At 41.6% G+C, this 13204-nt stretch overlaps 1 protein-coding gene across 1 annotated transcript in view; it reads right to left on the minus strand.

Annotated features, from left to right (window-relative positions):
- Positions 1–13204, minus strand: part of LOC129835190 (adhesion G protein-coupled receptor L3-like) — a 147552-nt gene that overhangs the window by 28028 nt on the left and 106320 nt on the right. The window contains exon 3 of the mRNA XM_055900625.1: positions 6282–6480. Within this exon, the coding sequence (XP_055756600.1) occupies positions 6282–6336 (55 nt within the window). The 5' untranslated portion in view covers positions 6337–6480. The remainder of the gene's footprint in view (positions 1–6281; positions 6481–13204) is intronic.

The following is a 13204-nucleotide window of genomic DNA, read 5'->3' on the forward strand; positions in this document are numbered from 1 at the left end:
GTCTAAACTCCCGAAAAAATGTCAATAATCTAATAAAACTATATTGAAAAAACATACTTTACGATGATATTATCACATTTAACAAATAAAATTAAAGCCGGAGATATAAGACGTCTATAACGAATGCTTTTTAGAAGCCAATACTGGTGACCTTTATGCGCTTCCTGAACAAAGGAATTCTGGGGTCATGTCATTCCAAGCTCTCTCTTTTGACCATAGAAATACCTAGAAACCACATTTCACCTTTCACAGCCTATTGACATATAGTGGAAGGCGTATGAAGTGCATGTATACTAATAGATATCAAGCACATTTATAGGCAGGCCCTGGAACAGAGCCTCGATTTAAGATTTTTCACTTTCTGACAGGAAGTTTGCTGCAAAATGAGTTCTGTTTTACTCACAGATATAATTCAAACGGTTTTCGAAACTTGAGAGTGTTTTCTATCCAATAGTAATAATAATAATATGCATATTGTACAAGCAAGAATTGAGTACGAGGCCGTTTGAAATGGGCACCTTTTATCCAAGCTACTCAATACTGCCCCTGCAGCCCAAAGAAGTTAAAGAAAAACAAACAGGTCTGTGAGAGCCGTATCAAATACTTAAGTCATGCAATAAAATGCAAATTAATTACTTAAAAATCATACAATGAGCCTCCCGGGTGGCGCAGTGGTCTAGGGCACTGCATCGCAGTGCTAACTGCGCCACCAGAGTCTCTGGGTTCGCGCCCAGGCTCTGTCGCAGCCGGCCGCGACCGGGAGGTCCGTGGGGCGACGCACAATTGGCATAGCGTCGTCCGGGGTAGGGAGGGTTTGGCAGGTAGGGATATCCTTGTCTCATCGCGCTCCAGCGACTCCTGTGGCGGGCCGGGCGCAGTGCGCGCCAACCAAGGGGGCCAGGTACACAGTGTTTCCTCCGACACATTGGTGCGGCTGGCTTCCGGGTTGGAGGCGCGCTGTGTTAAGAAGCAGTACGGCTGGTTGGGTTGTGCTTCGGAGGACGCATGGCTTTCGACCTTCGTCTCTCCCGAGCCCGTACGGGAGTTGTAGCGATGAGACAAGGTAGTAATTACTAGCGATTGGATACCACGAAAATTGGGGAGAAAATGGGATAAAAATAAATAAATAAATAAATAAATAAAAAATCATACAATGTGATTTTCTAGATTTATGTTTTAGATTCCGTCTCTCACAGTTGAAGTGTACCTATGATAAAAATTACAGACCACTACATGCTTTGTAAGTAGGAAAACCTGCAAAATCAGCAGTGTATCAAAAACTTGTTCTCCCCACTGTACATCCTTCAAGTAGACCACCATAGTCCCTATGCCCAAGTACACCAAGGTAACCTGCCTAAATGGCTACCGCCCTGTAGCACTCACGTCGGTAGCCATGAAGTGCTTTGAAAGGCTGGTGTTGGCTCACAACACCATCATCCCGGAAACCCTAGACCCACACCAACAGATCCACAGATGCAATTTCAATCGCACTCCACACACTCCCTTTCCCACCTGGACAAAAGGAACACCTATGGGAGAATGCTGTTCATTGACTACAGCTCAGTGTTCAACACCATAGTGCCCTCAAAGCTCATCAATGAGCTAAGGACCCTGGGACCAAACACCTCGCTCTTCAACTGTATCCTGGACTTCCTGATGGGCCACCCCCAGGTGGTAAGGGTAGGCAACAACACATCTGCCATGCTGATTCTCAACACGGGGGCCCAGCAGGGGTGCGTGCTTAATCCCCTCCTGTACTCCCTGTTCACCCACAACTGCTTGGCCATGCACAAATCCAATACCATAATTAGATTTGCCGATGACACAACAATGATCACCGACAACGATGAGACAGCCTATAGAGAGGAGGTCAGAGACCTGGCAGTGTGGTGCCAGGACAACAACCTCTCCCTTAATGTGAGTAAAAACAAAGGAGATGACCGTGGACTACAGGAAAAGGAGGGGTGAACACGCTCCCATTCACATCAACGGGGCCGTTGCAAAGCGGATCAAGAGTATCAAGTTCCTTGGTGTCCACATCACCAACAAACTATCATGGTCCAAACACACCAAGACAGTCGTGAAGAGGGCACAACAACACCTTTTCCCCCTCAGGAAACTGAAAAGACGTGGCATGAGTCACCAGATCCTCAAAAAAGTCTACAGGTGCACCGTCGAGAGCATCCTGACCCGTTGCATCACCACCTGGTATGGCAACTGCTCGGCATCCGACTAAAGTGCTACAGAGGGTATTGTGAATGGCCCAGTACATCACTAGGGCCAAGTTTCCTGTCATCCAGGACCTATTTACTAGGCGGTGTCAGAGGAAGGCCCCAAAAAATTGTCATTCACCCAAGTCAGACCACTACCGCACGGCAAGTGGTACCGGCGTGCGAAGTCTAGTTCCAATAGGCTCCTTAACAGCTTCTACCCTCAAGCCACAAGACTGCTGAACATCTAATCAAATGGCCACCCGGACAATTTACATTGACACCCACCCACCAATGTTTTAACACTGCTGCTACTCACTGTTTATTATCTGTGCATAGTCTCTTTACCCCTACCTACATGAACAAATTACCTCGACCAACCTGTACCCCAACACATTGACTCGGTATTGGTACCCCCTGTATACAGTGGGGCAAAAAAATATTTTGTCAGCCACCAATTGTGCAAGTTCTCCCACTTTTGTTATTGACCAAATACTTATTTTCCACCATAATTTGCAAATAAATTCATTAAAAATCCTACAATGTGATTTTCTGGATTTTTTTTTCTCATTTTGTCTGTCATAGTTGAAGTGTACCTATGATGAAAATTACAGGCCTCTCTCATCTTTTTAAGTCGGAGAACTTGCACAATTGGTGGCTGACTAAATACTTTTTTGCCCCACTGTATAGCCTCAATTTTATTTTTTACTTTCAAATATTTTCTTAACTCTATTTCTTGAACTGCATTGTTGGTTACGGGCTTGTAAGTAAGCATTTTGGCGCATGTGACAAATACAATTTGATTTGATATATTGGCGGAATTACAACATTTTGAAAATGTAATTAGAATATAGTACAAAGAGACCAGGATTATGCATATTTAGTTTATCCAAAAACAAATAATTATTTGGAAATGAGACACCTGTGAGTTGACAATAGGTGAAACGAACCAGAAAGACTGACACAGCAAAGGAACATTGCATTCAGTAAACAGAGATATGGATTAAGCTGGTATCCAATTGACAACTGTTTTGTCAACCTGTAGGAAGCTCTGGTGTACTGAGACACAAATTTGACCATCCGTGCAATTTCAAAATAATAATAATTCAAAATAATAGTTATATTAGTGTTGAGAGCAATACACCAAGTTGTTTGTGCCCATGAATACCAAATGTGCTGTAACTGTAGGTCATACCGTATTCATTGTGTAAAAAACAACACCACACAATCAGGTAAACGTCTTGAAAGTCACTTACAGAAACCCCAAAGGAGTCCAAGTATTTCCTTAAAACATGCAGCGTTTCACTCTTGCTCTTAGCACTTACATACCAATTATAGTCAAAGTAAAGTTCACGTCCAACTTTAAATCTAATGACCTTCAATTCTCTTTGGCTTAAGATGCTAGCGCTGTCTTTGTTCTTTTTGTTGACATTCGCATCACGTTCTCAGGGATACAAGGGAGAACTAAAACAACTACTAGTGTGAACTCGTACAATTCAGTTACCAATAGAGGTTCTACACCGACAGTAAGCCCACCCGCTCAGAGCAGACCTATTACATTACACGCATCACAAACGCTTCATACTCACAACAAAACTGAACATGCCCGACTAGGCTCTGTTGAAGTTTCCCATTTCAAATAGGAGTGCGGAAAGTAATTTGTTTAATTAATTAGGCAAACGCAGGGATGCCCTGATGTACAGCACTGAATGCCCTGGCAAAAGGAGATTAATTAAGGGATGTCTGGCTTGGACATGTTGAAATTGACACAAAACTATTTTTAATGGGGTTTGTATGGATCCAATGGGATCGGATTAGCATTATCATATTGCTGATGGATAGCCTTGGCCGGGGATGCTGGGATATCCTCAGGTGACATTTCACTTCGGCTGCGGGGAGCGTTCCGAATTACCATACAATATGCAGATGATGAGAGTTGTAAATACCTTGTAGATGGAACTGTGTGAGTCAGATAGCATGTGTACCATGAATTGGCCTACAGTGTATGAGATATGTGTGGGTGTATGTCTGTAGAAAGCCTCGGGCATAACTGCCAGGATGGTCAATTACCTTCTATAGCTCCCAGCTGAACAATATTCTCACACACACACACACACTGGAGGCAGCTGTGAGCAGAGGAGGCTGTGGTTGCGTCCCAAATGGTAGAGCTCTGGTCAAAAGTAGTGTATTAGTTAGGGAATAGGGTGCCATTTGGGGAAGCAGATAGTATGTGGGTGTGATTGGAGCATATTTATGGGCTAGGTCGGAACATACTGGGAGTGTGTTGTGTGGGGGGGGGGGCAACAGGGGACCGTAACTGGATTACCATCCCAAAGTAGGGCAGTGCCCCCCAGAGTACCCATCTCCATCACCCCCCTGGGGTAGGAAGAGAGACTGTGGAGAGAAAAGAAACCCCTACGTGAGCATTAAAACCAGCCCCTAAATAGAAGCATTCCAAAACATCGGGGACTAGTCTGCTGACAGCATCTAGTAATGCATGATCTTTTCCCCACCTCAAAGAATAAACACTAAGCCAATTCAATGATAAAAAAGAATACAATTCTCCTACCTTGGCCTTGATAAAAATACTGGGGAGTTATACTTTGTGTATCTGTATCTCTATTTTCCATTGTGGAGAGAGAATTATGGCGTCACAGCAGTCACAGCGTTTAATTGTAACCTATTGTCCAACACGGTTTATCTTCCGGGCTCTTTTGTCAGGTCGGCAGTAAATTAGCGGCTTCATAATGCCTCTATTCCCTTCGGATCAATAGAGAAATACACAGACAGGTGCGTGACACGTCAAAGTCACGTGACTCCACTCCCAATGAACATTTTTGCAAAACAAACTATGCTGGAGAGCTAGTTTTGATTAGCGTGCCGCTAAAAGCGAGCTGCAGCCCAGCCCAAAGATAAGGCACCAAAGCAATTCAATTTGCTTTGAATCTCCCGTTAATGGTTTCACCGTAGCAAATTAGCATGTTTATGGACCATGGCATAATGCCTCCCCCCGTTCCCAAACCCTAGTTTAAGCTGAATTTAAATGACTTAATTTACTTTCTACTGAAACAATTGTCAGAAGCCAACAGGAAAACGGTCAAATCTGAGGTGATTGCAATTTGTTCAGAGGGATTTAAAAAAATGCCTTCGAAGTGATCTCAATAATGTCCAGAGAGTGAGAAAAACAGTGAGATAAAGTCAGACAGACTAAAAGATACATAGGGATCAGGGAAGAGAAACAGGTAGAGGGACAGATAAAGAGAAAGATAAAGAGAGAGATAAAGAGAGAGGTAAAAGAGAGAGATTAAAGAGAGGTAAAAGAGATAGATAAAGAGAGAGGTAAAAGAGAGAGATTAAAGAGAGGTAAAAGAGATAGATAAAGAGAGAGGTAAAAGAGACAGATAAAGAGAGAGGTAAAAGAGACAGATAAAGAGAGAGGTAAAAGAGACAGATAAAGAGAGAGGTAAAAGAGAGAGATTAAAGAGAGGTAAAAGAGATAGATAAAGAGAGAGGTAAAAGAGAGAGATTAAAGAGAGGTAAAAGAGATAGATAAAGAGAGAGGAAAAGAGAGAGATAAAGAGAGGTAAAAGAGATAGATAAAGAGAGAGGAAAATAGAGAGATAAAGAGAGAGGTAAAAAGAGAGAGATTAAAGAGAGGTAAAAAGAGAGAGATTAAAGAGAGGTAAAAGAGATAGATAAAGAGAGGTAAAAGAGATAGATAAAGAGAGAGGAAAATAGAGAGATAAAGAGAGAGGTAAAAGAGAGAGATTAGAGAGAGGTAAAAGAGATAGATAAAGAGAGAGATAAAGAGAGAGATAAAGAGAGAGGAAAATAGAGAGATAAAGAGAGAGGTAAAAAGAGCGAGAAAGAGGAGATGGAAAGAAAGACAGACAGAAGGATACATAGGGATCAGAGGAGAGAGGGAAAGAGACATCGGAAAAGCATGAAAGTTGGGAAAAATGTTTAGCAAATATAAATAGTGAGACAAAAAATGTTTAGCAAATATAAATAGTGAGACAGACACTGAAACAAACAGTCACATGAAATGGGGCAACGGCGTCCCGGGCTTACCCAGAGCTGCTGGCGCAAACAGGCTGGCGAAGAGGAGCAGGCGTGCAGACCACATGGCCCCTCCGCCTGGCTGTCGATCCACCCAATGGAGGGGTCAGGCCTTCCCTGGTGAGCCCAAAGCGAGCGCTCCGTCTGTTAGGTTCCTTCCGCTGCACTGCAGTCCTGTTATGGTCCGGTTTCACGGTTCTCAAAGCCTATCCTGAAAAGAATGTGCAAAAGAGAAAGAGAGAGAGAGAGAGAGAGAGAGCAATGTGTTTAAGTTATAAAAAGTACTAAATGAATAGTTTAATTCAAGTTGAGAATCTTATCTGGTGTACAAAGACAAAGTGTCAAGGAATATTCCCTACAAGGCAATGTTTTGTGAAATAAGACGACCGTACAACACTATAATAGATACTTTTGGATTGACTGTTGTTTGACCATGTTGTGTCAACCAGCCCCAGTTACTCCCACAGAGAGTATAGTACCACCAAAAATGATTCCAGTCAGTCTGAGTGGATTTTTGGACAGCTGATGATAATTGCAACCGGAAAAGAGTGCGACATTTTTCCTTTCCTGTGGGTGTGAGCAGTATCTTCACAGTTTGAGATTTGTCGGCGGCGGAGAATGTGTAGGACAGTGCGTCACAAACGGCCATTGAGGTCTAGCTGCCTTTTCCCATCAACAGAAAACAAAATGGCCTCCCATGCAACTGTATTGAGCAGCATGGAGTCGTAGTGACCATTTGACCTGTGGTAAGTGCATGGGAGTGCAGTCACTAGTGAACATGTGACACTGGCGGATGACATCAGGATGAAGTTATTGCCTGTTAGCATACAACGGGATGGTCATGAACAGGAAATACTGTGTGTTGATTAGGACTTGTCAAACTAAGATAGCATGTCAATTGTGACAAGTTAGGGAATATCATACGCATATCCTCGGCTATTCACCATTTGATGATGTATAGTTTGATAGGATTCAGAAGAATATCAGGATCAAATGCTTCATTAAAAATATCAAGGTTAAAACAGATTTAGTGAATATTAAATTATGTATTATCATTTATTCTACCAATCTGCTACCAAATTATAATCTAGGTCTATTTAATCCAAAGAGCACAGACAATGTTTATACCTTCTAAAATCGTATTATTGTTGCAGATTAGGCCGTTATGCTGCTCTTAATCTCTATTTTTTAAATGACTGAAACCATGTCGGTTTCCAAAGACAAAAATGGCTCGACTGACTTCTAAAGGTGAAAGAACGATCATAGTTTAGAGAGCAGAACACACAACCAGGCAAACCAGAATGGCTTTACTCTGTACTTCCATCCTTCCTGTCCTCAATCTCAATTCCCATCCATGCCATCTCCTCTGGTTGCGCTCTCTCTTTCTTGATAATCTGCATTCCTCTGTTGCATGACATTTTCAGCTCAAATGTAGCAGGAACTCGTAATCTCTCCCAAAATCCAAACTAGATGAAGAATAATCCGATTTCGGGGACAGATATTGGAGTTAAAAAACGGAGAGGGGTGCAGCCCATCAAGAGTGACCCATTCCATACAAAGGGAATTTGTAGAGGGCATTAATATAGGGTTATAGGTCATTGTACTGTACTTTTCAGTAGTTGTATACCCTAGTCACAGGGGTGGGCAACTCCATTGCTGATTAATCAAATTGCATTCTAAACTGAAGATCATGATTAGGTGATTATTGGAGTCAGGTGTGTTAGCTGGGGCTTAACTGTGACACCAATCAGGCCCCCGAGGACTGGAATTGCCCAAGCACACTAAAATTGCCCAAGCACATTAAAACTCCCTGAAAACCACATTGAACTGCCCATAAAATAATGCTACCATCTTGAATCTATGACAGTAAAAAATGTGCCTACATAAAAAGTTGGTGTTTTGTCTGTGGCTATACCTCCTACTTTGTAGCTGTTGGCAACAACCTGTAAATGTACAGTTGAAGTCAGAAGTTTAAATAGCATTGCCTTTCAATTGTTTAACATAGGTCAAACGTTTCTGGTAGCCTTCCACAAGTTTACCACAGTAAGTCGGGTGAATTTTGGCCCATTCTTCCTGACAGAGCCGGTGTAACTGAGTCAGGTTTGTAGGCCTCCTTGTTCGCACAAGCTTTTTCAGTTCTGCCCACAAATTTTCTATAGGATTGAGGTCAGGGCTTTGTGATGGCCACTCCAATACCTTGACTTTGTTGTCCTTAAGCCATTTTGCCACAACTTTGGAAGTATGCTTGGGGTCATTATTTATTTGGAAGACCCATTTGCGACCAAGCTTTAACTTCCTGACTGATGTCGTGAGATGTTGCTTCAATATATCCACATAATTTTCCTCCCTTGTGATGTCATGTAGTTTGTGAAGTTCACCAGTTCCTCCTGCAAGAAAGGACCCCCACAACATGATGCTGCCACCCCCGTGCGTCACGGTTGGGATGATGTTCTTCGGCTTGCAAGCCTCCACCTTTTTCCTCCAAACATAACGATGGTCATTATGGCCAAACAGTTCTATTTTTGTATCAACAGACCAGATTTCTCCAAAAAGTACGATCTTTGTCCCCATGTGCAGTTGCAAACCATAGTCTGGCTTTTTTGTGGTGGTTTTGGAGCAGTGGCTTCTTCCTTGCTGAGCGGCCTTTCAGGTTATGTCGATATAGGACTCGTTTTACTGTGGATATAGATACCTTTGTACCTGTTTCCTCCAGCATCTTCACAAGGTCCTTTGCTGTTGTTCTGGGATTGATTTGCACTTTTCGCAGCAAAGTATGTTCATCTCTAGAAGACAGAACGCATCTCCTTCCTGAGTGGCATGACGGCTGCGTGGTCCCATGGTGTTTATACTTGCGTACTATTGTTTGTACAGATGAACGTGGTACCTTCAGGCGTTTGGAAATTGCTCCCAAGGATGAACCAGACTTGTGGAGGTCTACAATAATATTTTCTGAGGGCTGATTTCTTTAGATTGTCCCCATGATCTCAAGCAAAGAGGCACTGAGTTTGAAGGTAGGCCTTAAAATACATCCACAGGTACACCTCCAACCTCCAACTCAAATGATGTCAATTAGCCTATCAAGCTTCTATGATGATGTCATCATGATGTCATTTTCTGGAATTTCCCAAGGTGTTTAAAGGCACAGTCAACTTAGTCTATGTTAACTTCTGACCCACTGGAATTGTGATACAGTGAATTATAAGTGAAATAATCTGCCTGTAAACAATTGTTAGAAAAATTACTTGTGTCATGCACAAAGTAGATGTCCTAACTAACTTGCCAAAACTATAGTTTGTTAATAAGACATTTGTGGAGTGGTTGAAAAATGAGTTTTAATGACTCCAACCTAAGTGTATGTAAACTTCCGACTACAACTGTATGTACATGGGCTGTATTGAGGATAATGCAGAGCCTGTGCTGAACCCAAACAATGGTGGTCTAGTGAGGGCAACTGGTCTAGACCATAACTCATTAGTTTTGTAGATAGGGTTTAAGGCCTGTGCATGAGGTCATGTGGAATGGCATCCCATTATGTGGTAATACAGAGACCTTGCATATGAGTTAATCATTTTTCTACTGGGGGAGAAAAATAAGAAAAATAAGATCTCAGGCAGGATACGATTGATACAGGAAATTTGAAGCCTGAAATGTAGGTCCCTGAACTGGGTGCTGCACAGTGAAGAAAGTGTAATGTCAACATGCTACCAGGCAAGGGCCATGTTCGTTATGCACCAAACAGAAGAAAACAGACTGAAACAGAGAGGGACAACCTGTATTTGTCCAATAAGAAACATTCCATTAGATTTTCCATTTCATATACTTTGAACAGGACCTAACTAGTTGGAGACATTCCCCCCAAAAATTGACAAAAAAACAAGATGAAAAGAAAGAAAGATCGCTGGCAACATGAACAAAGATGAAGGATTCGAGGGGACACCCTGTCACTGATTCCTCCGTTGTCGTCTTCAGCAGTGTCCTTTTATTTTGTTTTTTTATTTTACCGAAACTGTCAGAAGAATACATGAGGCTAGTCACCAGAATGACAGGGGCTGCTGCTACTGACAGGGACAATGAGAAATCTAGACAGCCAATCACCATGGACATAAGTGTCGCTTTCACTCTACATCTGTGTGTGTGTGTGTGTGTGTGTGTGTGTGTGTGTGTGTGTGTGTGTGTGTGTGTGTGTGTGTAAAATTTGTTTTATCTGAAGGTATTTCTCAATTTTCATATTCACGTCTCACTATGAAAAGAATATGAACGCAGCTACTAATATGAGTGTTAATTGGAATTAACTCATTACATTAAGCACATTACATGCTTTTAGAAGTCTTGTGATCACAATCATTAACATGCTCCCTCTACTAAAAGAAGTGTGAGCGTAAGTAGGAAAAGAAAGCCACTGAGGAACACATCTGAAAATACATATGGATGAGTAAGGGGCTGGACCGGGTTCAATCAAAAAAAGTACAAGACAGACTCCATTGAAAACCTACACTAGGTTGCCAACTCCTCTTGTATTCAGAGGAGCCTGGTGATACTTTATAGTGGCAGGCTTTTGAAAGGTACTTGTTCAGTTTTAAAAGAACTCCCTTTAGATGAGGCTTCCAAACTCACTGCAATGATGCCGGTTAAATCCACTTCAATTAAACCACTTCATTACGGACTCAGTCTCAGACAGCTAACTTTTTCATCAGTGTTGTTTTGCTGTTATTTTAGCATTCCGCCAGTGCCAAAGGGCCTAGATGGGTCCTGACGGTTTTAATTAACTGTTTTTCCACGGTCTATCTGGTTAAAACAAAGAGGAAAATAAGGTGGATGGAGATAGGAGGAGGAAGTGTGTGTGTGTGTGTTCTGTGTGTGTGTGTGTGTGTGTGTGTGTGTTCTGTGTGTGTGTGTGTGTGTTCTGTGTGTGTGTTCTGTGTGTGTGTGTGTGTGTTCTGTGTGTGTGTTCTGTGTGTGTGTGTGTGTGTGTGTGTGTGTGTGTGTGTGTGTGTGTGTGTGTGTAAGTGAGAATGTGATGGTGGGTATCCCATGTTGACTATCAATGCACTCATTAAAAAGACAAGATGCAAAGACAGTGGAAACATATATACTTTATGGGAGAAACAAAAAAGGTACTGTAAATAATTTGTCTAGCCTCGTTTGAGCAAATGTAAAAAAGGTCCCTGATTCAGTTCAGATGAGTTCTAGGGAACATGGAGCTACAAGGATAGCTTACCCTTCAGTTGTAATGGATAGTATTGATCCAAGCAAAAGCAATATCTAGTGTTCTCTCTTCACAAACCCTCATCCAGATTCATCATCGTATACCTTTTGTCTTTGATTTTAGAATAAATATATATATATTTTTTACAAATAAAACAGTGTTAGAAAGGTGATTTGTATGTTTTGGTTAAAATAAACTACCTCGATGATGCCATGCAAATGTTTCCTTGCTAAATATTAACTAGTAAGTACATTAGCTAACAGACTACTTGCTCATCAATTCCATTTCAGTCCCTTAAAGGGGAAATCAGCAGTTGCTACATACATTTTTGGACGTATAAATTCATGATATGTATCCATTGATTCACGCCTGCCTCTTTGCAAACGAATGGAATCATGAAGAGTAATTTTTTTGCTATGTGTCGCCTGCATTCCCCAGATTTGCCTCCCGTATTTGCCTTTTTAGCAGCGCAATTTCACCACTCTCTAAAACGGCTAACTCCACCTTCTCACAGCACCTCTTTAGGTATTGTGCAGTAAGACGTGACTTGAAATTTAAAATGACTGAACATTTAGGAATTCAGTGTATTGTTAGTTGGATATAGTCTAGGCCTATGCATGTATGACCAGGACAACTTTCTAAGTAAGAGAACTTTAAACATTTAACATTTAAAAAGGTGGTCGAATTGATCTGAGGGCCTTCAAAAGGGGGGCCCTCAGGCCACCTGTTGCCCATCCCTGTTCTTAGTCCACAACATTTGTATTTTTGGGTGTAGTTACCCTTTAATTAATGTGACGCCTAGCAATAGGCTGTTGTTTAGCTGTGTTTTTGTAGCGCACGTAAATAGTAGAGTGAAAAATTTAAAACTAAACACTGGATTGATGAAAATAATTATGATATCATTCTGCCAGGTAAGCATAGGTTACTTTGTATTTAACATTTCATTGAGAAGACTTTTGGGAAAGTCTTTCCATCTACCAGAATACTGTTTTAATTAGCATCATCGCTAATGGCACACAAAGTGGTAGACACGTGCTATTCACACACACAGACACACAGATGCCTCTTCAGAAAGTTGCAGGAAATAAGAATCACTGATGCATTCTGTTCATGTCTTATGATAAACGTGGGCAATTGAATACATTTTTATACATTTAGTTGATTCCCTACAGGATTTCGACTCATCGTTACCACTTACATTACATGAGACGTGCAAATTCACAAGCATCAATCTGTCCACAACTCACAAACATTGTACTGGGAGGCGGGACAGACCGCAGTCTGCGTTACACGGTCATCCCTCCCTTTGTGACTGACAGGCACCTATCCTATCAATAGATCACTAGAATATGCATTTTGTTCATTCTAGCAGGAGATGGCTCGACGGACTAGCGAATTGAAACTTTTCAAATGAAAAGTATACCTGGTTAATATGAAGGGGAAAAAGTAGCCGGCTGAAAATTAGTGTTCAACCGGCTGATTAGCTGACGCTAATGGAAAACACTGATTAATACAGAATCCTAAGTAATATTCGAATAAATCATATGAATGTGATAATACAATCATCTGTGTGCTCCATTGATGTTGTTTGTGTGGAGCTTGATTAGTAATGCCTAGGAATACAAATGTGAACACTAGTTGAGAAGAGAAGTCTATGTAAAGGTTTGACGATTTTATGCACTTCATTATTAAATCTGACTGAACAGTCGCTGATGCTTCAGTGTGAATC

This window comes from Salvelinus fontinalis, chromosome 36 (genome assembly GCF_029448725.1).
Source record: "Salvelinus fontinalis isolate EN_2023a chromosome 36, ASM2944872v1, whole genome shotgun sequence".
Classification (NCBI taxonomy): Eukaryota; Metazoa; Chordata; class Actinopteri; order Salmoniformes; family Salmonidae; genus Salvelinus; species Salvelinus fontinalis.